Genomic DNA, 18,754 nt, shown 5'->3' with positions numbered 1-18,754 from the left:
TTTTTAAGACTGTTCAGTTATCATTAGTTTTAGTTCCATTTATATTAACTAAATTTATAGACAAAATAAAATGTACAGTGTAATAAGCAACGTAATCCGCAGTATTATATGGATCATTATTATCTGAGAAATGCCACCTTATAGATAATTAAAAATCGTCTCTTAACTATAGATAACAATAATGCTGTCATTAGAGGAAGAGAAAAATTGAAAGTACTTTATCTGCATCCAATACTTGTTTGTTGTATGATTAAATTTTTTGGAAGAAAAAAGCTGCATCACTGCAAGACTTAAGGGAAAATGACTTTATTATCCATCATCAATGTAACAGTATCCCTCACCATTATTATAATCATATGCTTTCACAAAACAATGTTGGAAAATAATTAGATTTTAAATTCTTGGATTTAGTAGCATGTTACAAATTTCAAGCATCATCCTTTTTCGATTTTCCAAACAGAAACGCTTTAAGGATGCCGAAACGAAATTTCCAAAAGAATCAAGTTGGTTATCCAATCTTAAATTTTCAAGAGTGTTTGGTGAAAAAACTATTTCAACAGCTGGCAAATTTGAATTTTCTTGATTAGTTGTTTCATGATTTTCTTCATTTACAGAAAAACCTGAAGCATTTGCATCTTCTGTCGGAACCTCTGCTTCCTGAGAAGAGGAGTTTCTATTTGACATTTCATCGCCTCTGTCGGGATCAGAATCTTCGTAATGACATCGACAAGCACATGATTTCAACGATTCGATTTTTGGGACACGCATTCTTCCAACTGTATCAACACTCTCGTCCTAAAAAAAGTGAAAATAGAAAATGAATAACATGATCACCACCAAATTTTAAATAAAAATGTTTCTATTTCTAAACCAAGCATAAATATTTGTTACATTGGACGAACTTTTTAATTTTAGATTTGCGCTATTTGTTACATTGGACTAACTTTTTAATTTTAGACTTGCGCTATGTTACATTGGACGAACTTTTTAACTTTGGACTTGCGCTATGTTACATTGGACGAACTTTTTAATTTTCGACTTGCGCTATTTGTTACATTGGACGAACTTTTTAACTTTGGACTTGCGCTATGTTACATTGGACGAACTTTTTAATTTTAGACTTGCGCTATTTGTTACATTGGACGAACTTTTTAATTTTAGACTTGCGCTTTGACTACATAGAAGTTCACTTTCAAAGTTGTTAATTCACAAAATGCCCTATTGGTATGGCAAATGTAATCGCACAAGTCATCTAAATATATATATAAAGTAACAATGTATGAATGCTACTTCATCTCGCATTTTATATCGTATTTAGAATATAACGAAATTGTCGATGTAAAATTTGCTTTATCTTCCATTGTTATAATTCTAAGAGAAAGGCAAGTTCGCATAAACACACTAAATGCTCAACAGGCTTCCAGTGCGCAATCCTGAATTATTTAAAACATTAACGGCGAAAATTCGAGACAAGTTTTTAAGCTTGCATCATGCATATAATGTGTCTTTCTGAATAAGATGCTATTTTAACACACCTGTACGCATTTATTATTGATTAAATAAAAAATGATAATATATCAAAACAATATTATATATCAAATATATCAAAATAAAAAAAAAAAACATTATTTAGATTACTTATTTCAAGATTCTATTTTGAACAGGAACCAATATCAAACAATTAGATATTAGATGCTTGCATGTACTTTAGTCAACGACATCGATTGGTAAACATGAGAAGTATCTATATTGCCGCATTGAAGAACGACAGTCGAATATCCATGGCCGAATGATCACGGCACTGGTCTCATGATCAAGGGACCTAGGTTCGAATCCCGCTAGAGACAATGCGATTAATAGTATACGTAAATACTTAATTCCTCGATTTTATGTTTTCCTTTATTTCATGTTCCAGGAGATACTGGACATTTCTTTAATTTACCAGACAAGTGTTCTGGAACTTTCTCTGCTTGTATAAAAGCAGAGGTTTTGTCAGTTACTGTATTCTCAGTTCAGAGTTCAGTTAATAAATTGGTTTAGCTCTACCTCTTGTGTGTGTCATTGAGTTCTATACTATAGTTCTACGTGACATTCTTTTGGTGGAGGCACCGGGTAACGATTCCAGTCAGCGTGGAAACGAATTTACGATGAAGCGATCGCCTTAAAGGCCTTGAACCAGAATTTGGACTTTATTTTCTCTCACGTAGACAATGGGATTGGGTTTTACCAATTTACTATTACTTTATTGTTATAATTATGAAATTGAGTTATTCAGTGTATAATGATCCCAACTATGGAACTCTACAAATTGCATTTTCAACATTCATTGCTTTTTGTGTTTGATTTGAAGAAATATCTGCTGCCGAAACCCATCAGACATTTTTTGAAAATTATGGTGATGCTGCTCCGTCATATCCCAATTTTCGGTTTTAGTTTCAACGATTTAAGAGTGGTGGTTTCGATTTCAATGACAAAAAATGCCTTGGAGGACCAAAAAAATTCAAAAACAATCAATTGCAAGACTTATTGGACGAAAATGGAAAAAGGTTGTAGAAAATGATGGAAAAAATATTGATTTTTTTTGTACTAATTTTTCTCAATAAATGCCTTTTTAAAGTAAAAAATGATCAAAAGTACTGAATTGTTTAAAAACTAAAACAAAACAAAATCTTACTTCCTAAAACAAAACATCTTAATTCGTAATGCGAGGCTGAATTATACGAAAAAAATTAAACGATATTTTTCACATCGCAAAAGTATTGATCTGAATATGGTGTCATAAATGAGGCTGTAAAATTCTCCACACGAAAGTAACATAAAATATACGTTACTTTTAATGTGATTAATCAGTTATTAATAATAAATAAATAATAAATTTTTCACATTTACAGGTTTTTGTTAAAAATTACCGATTATCATTTAATATTGACAGAGGCTGTTATTAACACTTTACCGACCGGTAGCGGTTCGAACATACTATGTATAAACAAAGAACAAAACGTCGATTAATCGACGGCCGGTCGGTAAAGTGTTAATAATAGCAGATAAATTACATAGACCGTAAAGTAGATATATGAGTAAAAGATGGTTGGCAAGGTACCAATTAGTCCATATGAAGTTTCGAAAGGAGCAGACCTTTTAACTGAAGCTCGAAAAGAATTGTTACCTTTTGAAATGTCTTCATCAGACGTAAATTTGGGTTTATCTCTGAATCTTGATGAACTAAATTTTTGGACTTTCTGCTTTGTTTGATCAGGTTTGATGCTATCATTTTCGTTTCGATTTCTTGTGATCTGTTTAGGAATAACTTTTACAGCTGGTTTTGAATATGTTTTCTCAGTGTGCGGACTTTGATTGTCTACATGACATCCACTTAAATTATTAGATACTGTTTGCTGTTCCGGTGACTCAAGATTTGTATCATTTAATATTGTTACCTGACAATTTTGCGATGGCAAAGAAAGTGGTGATTGCAAGGATTCTCCTTGAGATAAGATAGGTTGGGACGTTGAGAAATATGGAGAGCATGACGCACCATCTTCTGGTTTCTAAAAAAAAAGAAAACACTTACACATGATTCACTAAAAAGCAGTAATTTGTTTTAAATTTCTTTCTAATTTTCGAATAGAAATAATAATAAAACAAAACCTGAAAACTAAATTTTATTTATAAAAAAATGTTCTCCACAGGAGGTCTCTGTTTTAAGAGACTTATTTCTGTACACAGATTTGACTACGATATGTATCAATTGCATAATGTACTGTTTAGGTAGATGTTTTATGTTTATAATGTTTAGATAATCTAAAATGAAGAAATTACATCTATTTAAATAACCTAAAAATTATTATAATATATTTCTGCATTTGTACTTTTTTGCAAAACTTTTTCGTAAAAAAAATCTCCAGATATTTTAAATTAAAAAAAAATCTTGACTATAAGAAAAATTACTTCGAGTTTCAGGGATACCAAGTTATTGAAATTTTCAAAAGTTTAATATTTCTTATAAAAAATAGTTTTCAACAGGAAAAGAAGCAAGTTCAGCATTAAAAAAAGTATAGAATAACAAGCAAATGTATAATATACAGGAATATATAAAGTACAGAGGAAAATTAAAGTTTTAATTTATTTGAAATTTTAAGAGATATAAACACATTAAAAAAAATCTACAATCTCTTTATGTTAAAAAATCTCCTTATTTAATCATTATTTTGTTCTAAAATCAAATTATTGAAACAATCGAACATCCGATATTCCCTGTTAGTTTTGTTACTCAAAAAACCTGTCTTTCAAATTATATGTTTTTGAATAGCGGATCATACTATTTCATAGTGGAAATATATTATTTGTATAAAATTTAAAAAATGCATTGTTAATACTAATGTTATTCATCAGACAAGTAAACAAGCAGTCATAAATAGTAAATAAATAATTCTTCAACAGATGGCGGCACGATGTAGAAAAATGAAAGGAATACGTAATCTCTGCATTAATTCTTTAACTTTTCCCTCAATTCAAGTACGGCAGAAAAACCATGGTCGAAAAAAAGCTCTTCAATTTAATTCATTGGAATGTCAAAAATTTAAAAATGCTAATGTAATTGAAATAAATATTTAAAATACATTTTTCATTAATTACAAAATGTAAATCAAAACATTCGAGTTTCTTGATTAGTTTGTTAGTTTTTATGATGTGTCCAAACGCCAAACATGAATACCATTTTTAATTTAAAGATAAAAATAATTGAAGATTCAAATCTTTATTATTAGAGAGTTAGATTCACTTTCAATTAGAAGATGAATTAATGGTTGCGGATTTCTGCCTTCTAGATTATATAGCTCCACGAGTCTTTGGATTGAGTGAAGCCACAGTTAAGCCTAACTTTTGCGTGAATATAACTGCACAAATTCGATGGCATGAAGTCTTGAGATATGAAAAAATAAATGGAAATTTACACTTTCACAGTTATTAAAATAAATAAACTAATAGAAAGATTGAATTAAAAAAAAGTGTTGAAATGGAAAACAATTATTTTTTCATAAAAAATCACTCAATTTTTTTTTCAAAAAAATTTATTAAAAGAGCAACCTTATAATGTGCATTATCTACAGTTGCAAAATGTTTAAATCTGACACTGCTGTTTAATAACTGGAAAAGAAATAAATTTCATTTCAGTCATTCATTAAAAAGCCTAATTCTATTTAATGTTATTGTTGTTTATAATGGCACTTGCCATGGACAAGCTCGCTGACGAAGTCAACGATAATTTAAGCGAAGGGAGCGTCTCTTGTTTTAGTAGCGCCAACTAGAGCCAAGAGTACGTCTTAGCTACTCACACATCACATTCGCTTGTACAACCCCTTTTTACAGGGAGGCACATTCACACATCTCACAGATAGAACAGATGAAGTAAAACCATGCCCGAACCGGGACTCGAACCCAGGAGGCTCAGATCACGGGGAAGGAATTATATTTATAAAATAAGCAATTCTTTATTTACATCTGAAATTAAGAAAGAAAGTTTGTTTGCTTCTGAATTAAGAAAGAAAGTTATTGAAACTGAAAAATAACTCATGACTTTTAATAGAAATCTGAAGGTTATAATTCCTAACACCCATAAATAAAAAATCTGAAATTATACTTTACAGCGGCAATTGCAAAAAATCTAGCTTTACAAAAGCGAGTAGAAAATAGGACTAAAAAATTACTGAAACTGAGTTTTTGTGACTGGAATTTTTATCATTTTGCTTTATTCATTTATACCATTACAATTCAATCAGATTATCAACTAGATTAAATGAATTTTTAATAAATGTAAAAATATCGATATTCACATTTGGCAAGTATATTTTTAAAAAAAATTAAAGTCATAAACATAGGCAAAAGAGCCAGAAACTGTAATTGTAAAATAAAAAAATATAAATATAAATAAAACTATACAATACCTCAAGGCTGCCTTGTTTAGAAGTTGTGACTCCTTGATCGACGCAGCGTACATAGTATGATCCACTGGGCTAGAATAGCAAAAATATTTAGAAATGTACTAATTTGCACACATTAAAAAAGCATAAGACTGTGTATTAATTTTTTAATATTATAAATTATATGCATATTCATATTTTTGATACACTTAATGTGTGGAAGATGACTAACTATTCATCAAATCATCATATTCGTTTTAAATATATTATATATTCATTTCAATATCTATCCAAGTCGAGTCCATACCCATTCTTAAAATCCTTTTTAATCATTCCAATATTATCTTTCAAATTTGCATCTTGATAGGTTTCTGTTTCATTGAATTCAGCTCAAAAGATTAAATGTGCCAATATGACAAATTTAGTTATTGTGTGCCAAAATGTATGAAAATTAAGTAAAGACATCACACATATTAAGAGAAATAAAATATTTTCCTTACGACTTTGATATATTTCGATAAGATCAAAAGCATATGCAACACTGGAAATCTTTGCCTAAAATAAATTTTCATACATAACCCCATAATAAAGGTTATAAGATAGTAAAGTAAACTTACTACAAAATAAAAGTAAACTCATTTTTTCTTGATTAATTTTAGAATTTGTAGTACTTAGAGAAATTAAGTACATTTTACACCCGAATATCCGGTCACGACTTTCCGGCCTAGTCTTATTTTATTGTAATTAAATGGATAAGGCAAGGCGTTGCCAAGGCAGTGGAGGCAGCCGTCTGCTACAATCCTCTTACGTGTCGTGTGCAAAATACAAGTTGTGACAGGAAAAGAGCAGTGTTCTGTTCATAAATCTTTATTTCGCCATTGTCTAAGATTAAACTACCAGTTAAGAACCTATTTTAACTCGACGTTTCCGGTAAGAGCTTCTATGATTCATCAGGCAGCGTTCACATTCTACGTTGCTTGAGATAAATGGAGGGCTTAGTACCCAATAAGAAGTGAGAAAATACGTATTATGACAGTGAAGTTTTGTATAAAAACTTTGTCTTCCGGTATTGGCATTTATCAAAAGCAAGTCCACTTACTCCAACTTTCCGCCAATACAGGAGATAGCTTCTGACTGAAGCGGGCTCTCCTAAACCACCACCATTATTACTACTATTGGTGGGAAATTGAGTTCATAGCAGTTATCCGACCTGTGCTTAAACCACATTTGGCCGGATACTCGAGAATGTACTGTATATACTTATGTTAGTATACAAAATCAATACACATTCAATAACTGCTAAAAACATTCACGACAGATATCAGACTCATCTGCATAAGAAGGTCTAAAACAAAGGTAACACCAGTGAATAAAAAAATCTTTAATTCAGTGAATTCTTAACACTGCGAGAATTCCTTAGCAACTAATAAATTATCTATCACCTCCAGAAAAAAAGGTTCTGTTTTCAAGTACTGGAAGGAATAGCATTCCGCGTATTTTCAATTGGTTTCAGGTATAAATATCTAATACTAATCACTCAAGAAATCAGATTACTGAAATTAAAATTTAATGTGTAAATTTGTAAAAAGAAATACTTTACCTCAGTCAGATCAATCACTTTATTCCTTTCTTCAAAGGCCTTTTTCAAGAGCGAAAGTTCATCATAATGCCCTAAGCTTCTGCGGCATGGTACATTCCTTAATGCGTCTTGCCGGTGCACCATAGAAAGATAATTCTGTTTCAAGTGATGGAATTTATTCTTGATTGCAGCTATGAAAAAATGAAATGATCTTTAAATACTTATAAGTTAACACTTTATATAAAGTAGTGTAAAGTAGTTTTTATGAAACATAACTTTTAAGATTGATTAAAGATTGTACTGCATTTGTCATGAAGAACAAAATTCAGCTAAAATTTTAAACTTCTTTTACAAATGGGTAAACATTACTTGACAAATACGGGCAAAACATTCTCAAAAACTTCTAAATTTTCTCAAAAATTTCTAAGTAATGATTGACTTAACATCAATGAAGGCTCGTGTTTTGTTCTCCAACTCACACTGACGAACTCTGTCAATCTGATTTGGTCGCCAGATGGCGCATGCCTTACAGGATTACTAAAAAAAAAGTCGCATTTCCCCAAAAATATAATGTCTGTTACAAAACACATGACTATTGTCAGTGGATATCTTCTTTCACCATGTGCAAATAATCATGTGAATAAATCAATAATGTAAATAATTTATAATATAGTTTTCAAATTACTACACAATGTCTGGAAAATAGAGCATCGCTCGGCAGTTTATTTTTTTTTAATCACTTTTTTCGAAGAAAATATTTAGATACGAATCACATATGAATGTGCGTTACATATGATTATTTTTTTAATCTTACCTACATAACTTATATTTTTGAATTTACACTCAGTTTTACCATGATGAAATCGGGTCCAAGATGGAGCCATATGACATTGTCAGTATGAGAGCTGATACTAAAAGGCTCTAATAGTTATAAAAAAATGCTTTTTTTATGTGCAAAATCCGTTTTATCAAGAAAAACATCTATATAGAGACACTTAAAAAACAAAAATATTATATATAAATACATAAGTAAAAAAAACAAACATAAAAATAACAACCTTTGTGATTCAATTTTAATAAAATAAATAATACTTCTGTAAAAAAAAAAAAAAAATCTTAGATGCAAATTTTATTGGGAAAAAAAAGCTATTTTTTTATTAATGTTACTGGTCTACCCAACAGGCAAAGTTTTATAAAATCCCATATTAATATTATTCAACTAAGAATAGTTGTGTATTTGTTATGCCAATATACATTCAATTGAATTTCGATTCGGCGTTAGAATTTTTCTGTAGTGAATTCCAAAAAAAATGATTAAAAATACCATAATACTTATTAAAATCCATTTTATTAATTCATTAAAAATTCTGTAATATAATAATCATTCCATAAAAGCATCGAGATAAAGAACTAGGAAATGATAAACATAACATAATTTCGCCAAATTTTCTATACATATGTAAAAATATCAAAAAATTACTCTTATTAAGAAAGTAGAAATCAATCAAATATTAAAAAGAAAAAAAGTTTTTAACCGAGATTTTTGTTGAAAATATTTTCAGTTCATTAATAAAAGAATATTTCTAAAAAAATGTTTTTTAAACATTTATTTGCATAGTGGAATGCATTTTGAAGAATTTCATGACAAACATTTTTTGCGTCATTTTTTATTCGAATGTGAAAAAGGCAAGTTGTGAATTCGATTTCGTAACTGATTTTAAATTTTATTATATTAATATTTGACTATTGAGAGTAATTGCGATTTTAATATACTATATTTAACTTGCCTCTCTTACTTGACAAAATACCAAATAAGATTACTTCCAATCTCACACACACACACACAAAAAAATTCTACGTAGAATAAATTTTTTGGGAACGACGTGTTGTTAATTGCCCTTCAGACTCGATTCCAAGAACGGGGAAAGTTTCATGAATTATTCATACAAAAAAGGATATATCTCATCTTTTTACACACTTGAATTTTTTGAGTGGATCCTAGCATAGCCCACCTATTGGCGTCTTTCCGAATTCACGCCAAACGAGTGGCGATAACGTCGCCAATGTGGCAACCTAGACGGATTTTTTTTATATTTTTATTATTTTTCATTTATTTATTTATTTTATTTTTATTATTTTTCATTTATTTATTTATTTTATTTTATTTATTATTATTTCTGGCCTTCAAGTATCGTTTTTTAATTGAAAAATAATACTAATAACAAATATTCAATTAGTAGTCAACTTGGCGAGATTTCAAATATGTCGCCAAGAGGTGGGCCCATCTAGGATTTTAACAAATGATGATTACGGCTATTCATTTACATAAATTATTACTTAACCTGATAATATAAATGGGGTAATAGAAAAAATATACATGAGGAGAAAATTTCAGAGATTGAGATATCAACGGATTCATACTGCATTTGTTAATACTATTTCCATTTATGTGTTTTAATAAGATGATATATTATAAATTGAATAAATTTAAAATAAATTTTAACTGTTATACATATGCCTTGTTGCTGTAATTCATGCGCCAAGCCGAACAGTTCGGAAATTCCATTCAATAATAATGCAAAAGATTTACAAAATTTAAAAGAATTAAATAAGTAATAAGAAATAACAATTTATAATAAGAAGTAAATGTATTGCATTCCATGAAAAAAGCATTTTCAAACTATTCATAGATAAAAGTCACTTTTTATTACCGTATCTATAGTCTTGTGACTGTATGAGAAGTTTTATAGTCATAACACAGATTTCATTGAAATTGCTTGGACCAGGGGTGTTTGTGGGACCCCAAAAAATCCCCTGAAACTTTTACGGACTTACTACCGACATTTTGGAGTTTCAAGAAGGGGGGGGGAGAAATGAAAAATTACGATTATGAAGTATTGAATGACCTAATTATAAAAGTTCAATGAATTACTTTTTTTTGCAAAATTAATAACCATTAATTTTGCAAAATTAAGACCTTTGAACCCAGGTCACGTGATCGCACATCTGGTCGAACGAAGTCTCTCCCTTTTTTTTCTGCCGCGCCTACTTGCCGAAAAGAATCCAGAAGAGAATGTCCGAGAACCGGGGGAATGAGTCATAACTCGCAATAAGGAAAGAACAAAAAAGAAGTTTTTCCCCCTTTTCACGCATTATCACTGCCTTTGGAGAAAGAAAGGAAAAGTTTTCACCACACACACTGACTTTGTGTTTTCTGCTTTCAAAGCAAACAAAATTACCCAGATCAAAATAAATAATTCATTATTATTCCTACTTCCTTTTGAACGACGATCCCCGGAATTTCCGGGTATCGAAGTTCAAAATCCCCGGAATTCCGGGGTTTCCTCGGAGCACAAACACCCCTGTTGGACGATTACGAAGAATATGAAAGATTAAATGTATTCAATAATCGTTCCATGATAATTTTATATTTATAACCATTTATCTAGTCTCTGCTAATTTTTGGCGATAAATTAATAGCTTGATCCATGGAGATGTATTTTCTATCCTAAATAAATCTCTAAAAAAATAAGATCTGAAATAAGCCAGAATAAGATTCTATTTTGCTTGAAATAAAAATATTTTAAATTTCTATGATAAATAATAGCTTACAATTGATAATATTTAAAACTTTTAATTCCATAATTAGAAATTACTAGTAAATATTACATCAATAGTATACGATACCAATCATATTATAACATGACAACGCATGCGGACAGTAAAAAAGAAGGCAATGAGTGAGCTTATCACAGTAAATAATGGAAAACAAGTTTTCCCTCATTTAAATATATTTATGAATGGTAGGCGCGAATCAGCATCTTTTGCTTTTTCATATTTTGCGATTGGAGGCGCTTATTTGCAGGGATTTTTTAAAGCAGTAATTTTCAAATAAAAAAAGTCTTCGGTTATATAATAAGATGGACTCATTTTCATTCCCGATGATATGGGATAAATGTAAAAGATTTGTGATGAACAAATTGTTGCACGTTTATGCAGTACTCTAGTTAGTTTTTCACATTTTTGAATAGGAAATGGAGGACTCTGTTTTAATCTTTGGGATTTTTAATGCTACAGGCAATGAGCTCTATTTTTTTTCTTTTCACTAAGATCATTTTCAAATGAAGAGCGAAAGTGGTCCCTTTTAAACTTTATTGTTTAATATCAGATAAATGTGTACTGATGATATGGGATAAAAGTGAAAAGTTTGTGATAACAAATTGTTGCACGTTTATGCAGTACTCTAGGTAGTTTTTCACTTTTTTGAAAAGGAAATAGGGGACCTTTTCCTTTTCAAAAAAGGAACTCTGGAGGACTCAGTGTCCTCCACAGGACTCTGTATCAGTAATTGGGATTTTTAATCCTTGAAGTAATGATCTAGCTCTAGATTTTTCTTTTCACTAAGAAGATATTTTCAAATGAAAGGCGGAAATGGTCCCTTTTAAACTTTCTCGCTTAATATCAGATAAATGTGTACTATTAACTACATGCTGTTGATGTAAAAAGTTACGAAAGAGCCTGTACTTGAGAAATCTTTGGAGATTAATAGATGGAACACGGCGATTAATCGCTGTAAAAACCATACTATTTTTCGGAATTTTTTTTAAAAACCGAAAACTAGTGTTCCATTATTAACCCGGTTTATAGCAACAGCAAGAAAATATATCCAGAAACCATTTGTATACTCTTCAATCGACGGCTTCAACAGCAGAATTCCTAGTAAAAAAAATTCGATTACAGTTACAATCCAACAAAAAAGACTAGATTTTAAATCACAACGAAAACTTAAAATTTTTGGAAAACAATATTATTCACTGAATAGTAAAGCAGAATAAATTTAAAGTTTATGGCTGCTGGGAATGGACATAGGAAAATTAGCGATAAATTAAAACAAAGAAAGGAAATAGGAAAAATTTACACCGACTGTTAAACACGGCAGAATGAGTATAATTGTTTGGGATTCAATTGCGGGGTTGGGGAAGATAATTTGGATCGATTTGGATATTTAAAAATATAGCTGAGTTATCCACACTTATCCGTTCATAATTTAAGTTTGGGAAGGAGTTGGGTCTTCGAACAAGATCATGATTTGAAAAACAAGATTGTAAAAACATGGCCGCTGTTAGAGTACTCGGACGACTCAATACGCCATCTCAGTCGCTATACTTGAATCCCACTAAGCACATTTGGGATGAACTTGAAGATCGACACTACTTCAAAACATCGAAATTACTTCATAGTTACATGTAAAGAAATTGCAAAGATAATGATACAACATGCATAATCAGACACTACACCAGACACGAAGAAAAATCTTGTTTTGTCAATGCCAAAAGATTGCATGTAGTTATAAATTGGGACAATTTTAAACATTAGTTATGTATATATGTTGTACATATTCTTTATATTTACACTTATATGACTATATAATATTAAATTTGTACAATTTCGTTAAACTTCAAGGAGTATTTTTTTCATTTCAAGTAAATTAGTTAATGCCCTTTCAGTTTACTATTTTTTTTTTTTTTCATTTCATGTAAATTAGTTAATGCCTTTTCAGTTTACTAAAATATTTTTTCAAGATGTTTGTTTTATGTTAGATCGGTGTGTTTCCATGGGTGTAAGTAAATTTTTGTGATTGACTATATGCTTTAGTATGTTTTAAAGTTTCTTCATTGAGGAAATTTTTTGAAACAGAATCACCATAAAGCAATAAAATTAAATTTATCGATTATTTTTTTAAATCTAATTATAAGGATAATTAATTTACAACATAGTTTCCAAAAATATAAAGAAATTAAGATCGTTTATTCTTTTATAATATACTTTATCAATAAAGGAAAAAGCTAGTAAAGTAGAAAAAAGCTTAAAAAAATCGAGGTACTTTCGTTTTGGCTTTTATAAATTGTTGATAATTGATGCTTCAATTAATGTTAAAATAAGACTTTTGCTTTTAAATTTATCACATAAGTATTCAAAAAAATTATCATTTTTATCATTTAAACATGATTTACTTATTCTTATCTCAGATGAAGAAATTTGTTACTAGCAATCAGGTATGAAAAAAAAAACCAACTTTTAATTTATATTAAATAATTAATAGGTTCGAAAGATAATCAGGAAATAAATTAATTTAATGAATTTTAAATTTGATTTTTTGTTTTAACATGAGAAAAAATAAAAAGAATTATCAATAAATCATTCCGCACGGTTTTCGATACTGACTTATGATGGCAGCTATGCAATAGAATATAAACTCAGAAGTGCATATATATATACATATTCACAAAAAATATCCAATTTAGTCAAAAATAATGCTTCAGATATTATATGTAATTTATAAAATTAACAACCGAAAATAAAAAATAAAAATTAGTTTAGAGATTTAGACATGACACAGGTTTGGAACAAAAAACGTTCAACAAATAGCAAAAAGTAAAACGAAGAATTGAACAATAAAACACAAATATATACAAAAACTGTTTTTGAGATAATAAAAACATTGCAGAATTATTGTATAAAATAAAACTAATCGCACTCTAATAAAATTATAAATAATCGAAATGCTTTAATAAAATTAGATTGCGAAAACGTGAAAATTTGCGACATTGGAAAATAAAAAAACAAAAATATATAAATTCGTAAACTACCATTTTAACTATCATAAACCATATAAAATATCCAGCAAAATCAGAAATTAGAGCCACAGTCGATTATTGAAAATGATATTAAAAAAAGTTTAACAGCGGTTAATATATAGTTACATATAATCTTTCTCAATAACACACATTCCACTGTATTTGTTTCTACTTTAAGAAATTCAACTAATCAAAAGCTTTTCTCACAAAAAATTACTACTTCTGGTTTTGACTAAAAATAACCCTTCACACCTGTTATGAATGTCACACAGGCGAAATAACCAACCTATTTTCCTTTACGTTTTAATTTTAACGTTCAGATAAAATAACTTACCTACAGAAAACATATAAGAATTTTGGGGGAACCTTTTTCTCATTCGACAGACTAACATCATCCAATCATGTCTTCTATCAAATCTATTAAAATATCCATAGTTCGAGTTCCATAGGAAAGGAAAATCCATCATAAGTAATATAAGTACACTTTCCATCTCGTATGTCCACTCATGCTTACGATCCCAACTTTTGGGCATCTTAAAATATTCCATATTGCTAACCGAAGTTAAGCATCAAACACCCCTATCGATGTTTTAACTACGCACTACAGAGAGGGGGTTGAAATGGAATACATAATAACGATCGTATTACGCAAGATTTGCTGAAATGCCAGTAGCCAATGAGCTGCAATAAACCTCTTTAACGTTGGTTGATTGGCTAAAAATCTGCGGTTTTTCTTATTTTTTTTATTGGTTCAAAAATATCTTTTTTTTTTTTTTTGCAGATATAATTTCTCAGAAAATGGATATTTGGAGTATAGTATTAGACTTTAGAGTAGAATTGTTACCGTTAAAGTGCGAGATCCGTTATTTTATAAAATAGTTAGGTATTTCATGAAATAACTAGACAATTCAGTTAAATTATACAGTAAAATTATTGAATTCTATGATTTAACTAGGTATTCTATGGAGCAATGATTACTTGATCATTAAACTATAAAATACGGCATTAATTTCTATTGAAGAAGTTCTGAACACAACGCTTCGATCTGTTGCAACAGCTCAAAGTTGCGGCAAGGGGCAAGGATTTTAAAAGTGCTCGTGTAAAAAAAAATGTGTAATTGTAAAAAGTGTCCTTGTTTCAAAAATAATATGCAAGGCAATTCCAAGTCTCATCATAGTAATCCTTGCTTTAATGAATAATGAAAAGTAAAATAAAGGTATTTCATAAAATTTAAATTAATATTCTCTTACGTTTTAGTTTGAAAAAATTTACACAATGTTTTTATGAAGCAACAGATTTTCTTCCCAGCATGTATGTTTTGATAATATTTAAATATAACTATTTCTGAACTTCCTCTTTTTTTTTTCGTTCTGTTTAAATAATGTTAACAATATGAGCAATAATAAATTATATCATCTGCCTTTTTTTAAATCATGTATCAATTAATCATCTGCATTAGGGATAAAATATATTTTTCGAGAGATTATATCTATTTATGATCTTTTAATTAATAAAATAACTTTTAAATTGTTTATTTTTCACTTTGACGGTATATCATTAGTTATTTCATAGAATAACTAGATAAAGTATGAAATTTTTCATCTATTATGCAGTTTCACTGACTAGTCTAGTTATTTCATAAAACATCTAATTATTAAATGAAATAAATATATTATACACTTTAACGGTAACAGGATGACGGAAATCTATCATTCTATTACACAAAGATGTAAATGCATGAATTTAGCGCTTTTGCTCGTTTATTATTCCATTTATTTATTTATTTTACGAATACGTTTTTTATGTAATGTTTAATTTAATTCATGTGATATTATTATTAGTCTGGAATGCATTTTCCATCTTGTGAGAGAGAAAAATATCAGTGATGGACGGTGACGGCTGGAATGACATATGAATGATAAAAATATATGTTGGACATGATTATTTTAGAGCTTTAATTGATGTTTCATAAATTATACTAACTTAAGGGTTAATATTTTTAAGAATAAATATGAATAAAAAAAAAAAAGAAAAGGAATTCAGCCTATTTGGGCTATTAAAATTTTTGGAGAAGCGATAATTACATAATCCTGATAATTGCATTGGCCATTAACGGGTTTTATTTAATCTGACGTAGTCGCAGTAGGTCAAGATGGAGGAATAAACTGTTTTTTAATTATGAGCGTTCGGGGTCTTCTTCGGTTTCGATTGCTATTATTGTCATCTGTGGAGATTCCACGAATAGCTTCATTATTGTCTGCGTCTAGTTTTCGGCCATATTTGGTTGCTATGTTTTTGAAAAATTCTTCACTTGTTGGTAGTCGGATGTCTTAAGGCTATTTTTGTTTCTTATAAAGGATGGCGTGTTTGAAGAGATTCTGTTTTATTTATGTGGGTGTTTGCTGCCGCATTCCCCCATACGGGGAGGCATAATTACTGCCTCCCCGTATGCCAAATTACTGCCTCTTACTTATGAAATGTGACATAAAAAGATATGACAAAGTGCAATCAGATAATATGCACAATGATTGTCAGTGGACTGTTCTGCAATGCTGCTTGATTTGAGTCTATTGTGGCATTTCAAAGCAACTTTAGGATGGATCCTAGCACATCCCACCTCTTGGCGTCTTTTTGAATTATCGCCAAACGAGTGGCGATAACGTCGCCAATGTGGCTACCTAGACGGATTTTTTTATTTATTTTTATTTTATTTATTTTATTCATTTATTTTTTATTATTTATTTATTTATTACATTTATTTTTTTATTATATTTATTTTATTTTATTTATTATTATTTCTGGCCTTCAAATATTGTTTTTTAATTGAATAATAATAATAATAATAAATATTCAATTAGCAGTCAACTTCGAAAGATTTCAAATAAGTCTCCAAGAGGTGGGCCCATCTAGGATTTTACCCAACTTTAATATTCTTTTTTTCTACAAATATAATTATTGAAGAAATTTCAATGAAAAAAATAAAAGAATAGGTAATAACATTAAAAGTTTCATATGTAGTCTTAATCTTCAATAGTCATCGTGAGCAAAAACGGATTTAGGTCTTTTTGTCGCCATATGCAAGGAGTATTATGAGATATCTCTTTTAAAAAATTGTTAATTTAATTTCATATTTTAACATATTTATTAATTTATTTATTTTAGATTGTTCGTTTTTAATAACTTTAGGATAATATATACGTTATAATTAATTTTATCATAACTCAAGATCTCGAGGCATCCATATGTTTTCACAATATTATTGAAACAGAAGATCTGAGTTTATAAATATTGTAATGTCAAAATTAAGATCATAAAGTCTCACTAATTATGTTTGAAAATACATTAAAATTGTTTTAATATTTTATAATTAATATAATTTTAAGTACATGATTATTTGATAACTAACCTATTCATATTTCCGCCTCGGTTGATGAAGCAATAAATTTTTTCATATTCGATAATTTTTGAGAATTCGATAATTTTATTTTTTTTTGACCGTTTTCTATTTATTTGATTTCTTAGTGATATATTTTAAAAACATATTTACGATGAAAATATATTTTGTGCTTCTAGTATTTATTTTTAAACAAACAAATTGCTTTGGAGTTTCTCCGATGTAAACTGTTATTAAATTAAACTGTAATTATTTATATGTATCACGAGATATTTTTTCCAATAATTGTAATCTGAACAGTAACGAAAATGCTCGTTTTGTTTTGTTTGTCCGCAACCTAAACTTTTCGTTACGTTATATCGTCATTTTCCCCATCTAAGCCAATTTGAAAAAAATTTTGCAAATACTAATAGGAATTCATTATTTTTCTCAGAATTAATGATTCAATGATAAAAAATTATGATACTCATTCATATCAAAAAATAGATTTCAATGATGAAGTAAAAAAACAAAAACAAAAAAATCGAGTTGTTATATAAATTTGATACTAAATTTTTTATTTTATTAATATTATTTTATTATTATTTTTTAATAATATTAATTAATATTATTTTATTAATTTTTAATTTATTAATAAATAATAATAATTTTATTTTTTAATAATAAATTTATACTAAAATTTTATTAATAAATTATTTTATTAATTTTTATTAATAAAGCTACGTATTTTAGAGTACAGCACACTTTTTTTTTCATCTAAATTTTATTTATAAAATAAATTCCTACTAATTCTTGTTATTTCACTTACCATCTTATTAATAGGAATCATATAAATTGTAAAGAATTTTTCTCTAAATTCTTTAAAATTTATATTCTGTCATAAATTTATAGGAATTGTAAAAAGAAATTAAATTAGAAATTTAATGATTTATTTGTCAAGCTGAAATTATTTTTTCACACTTTTTTAACAAAAGTAGCACCCATGTTGTGTTAATTTCTTTTCTCTTGAAGATGATTTCTATTTATTTGTATCCTTCTAGCAACATTTATCTCTATTAATAGCAAAGATGAATATGTGTGTGTGTGTGTCTATTGGTGCTTTACAGGCCACACCAATTGATCTAGAGCTGCCACATTTGCAACATATGTATCGTGGAGAGGGAAAAGATACAGTTCAGAGCAATTTTTTGAAAATTTAATTAAAAATTAAACTGAATTTTACCAC

At 28.7% G+C, this 18,754-nt stretch overlaps 1 protein-coding gene across 1 annotated transcript; it reads right to left on the bottom strand.

The window, feature by feature from the left end:
• Positions 1 to 323: 323 nt before the first annotated feature.
• LOC129966758 (uncharacterized) lies at positions 324 to 14,714 on the bottom strand. The gene is made up of 5 exons (XM_056081316.1): positions 14,470 to 14,714; positions 7,519 to 7,688; positions 5,943 to 6,011; positions 3,438 to 3,548; positions 324 to 795 (listed from the first exon to the last, which is right to left on the bottom strand). The coding sequence occupies exons 1-5, from the start codon at positions 14,681 to 14,683 to the stop codon at positions 394 to 396; spliced, it is 966 nt and encodes a 321-aa protein (XP_055937291.1). The 5' UTR covers positions 14,684 to 14,714; the 3' UTR covers positions 324 to 393.
• Positions 14,715 to 18,754: the final 4,040 nt, after the last annotated feature.

This window comes from Argiope bruennichi, chromosome 4 (genome assembly GCF_947563725.1).
Source record: "Argiope bruennichi chromosome 4, qqArgBrue1.1, whole genome shotgun sequence".
NCBI classification, from domain to species: Eukaryota; Metazoa; Arthropoda; class Arachnida; order Araneae; family Araneidae; genus Argiope; species Argiope bruennichi.
Note: the sequence above shows the minus strand (reverse complement) of the source record. Positions and strands in the feature narration are given on the sequence as shown.

Coding starts and splice junctions, on each gene's coding strand:
- LOC129966758 (XM_056081316.1), bottom strand. CDS start 14,683: ATGGAATATTTTAAGATGCCCAAAAGTTGGGATCGTAAGCATGAGTGG. Junction 7,689..14,469: donor TTCTTATATGTTTTCTGTAG/GTAAGTTATTTT, acceptor ATTTTTTCATAG/CTGCAATCAAGAATAAATTC. Junction 6,012..7,518: donor AAGTGATTGATCTGACTGAG/GTAAAGTATTTC, acceptor TTGCTATTCTAG/CCCAGTGGATCATACTATGT.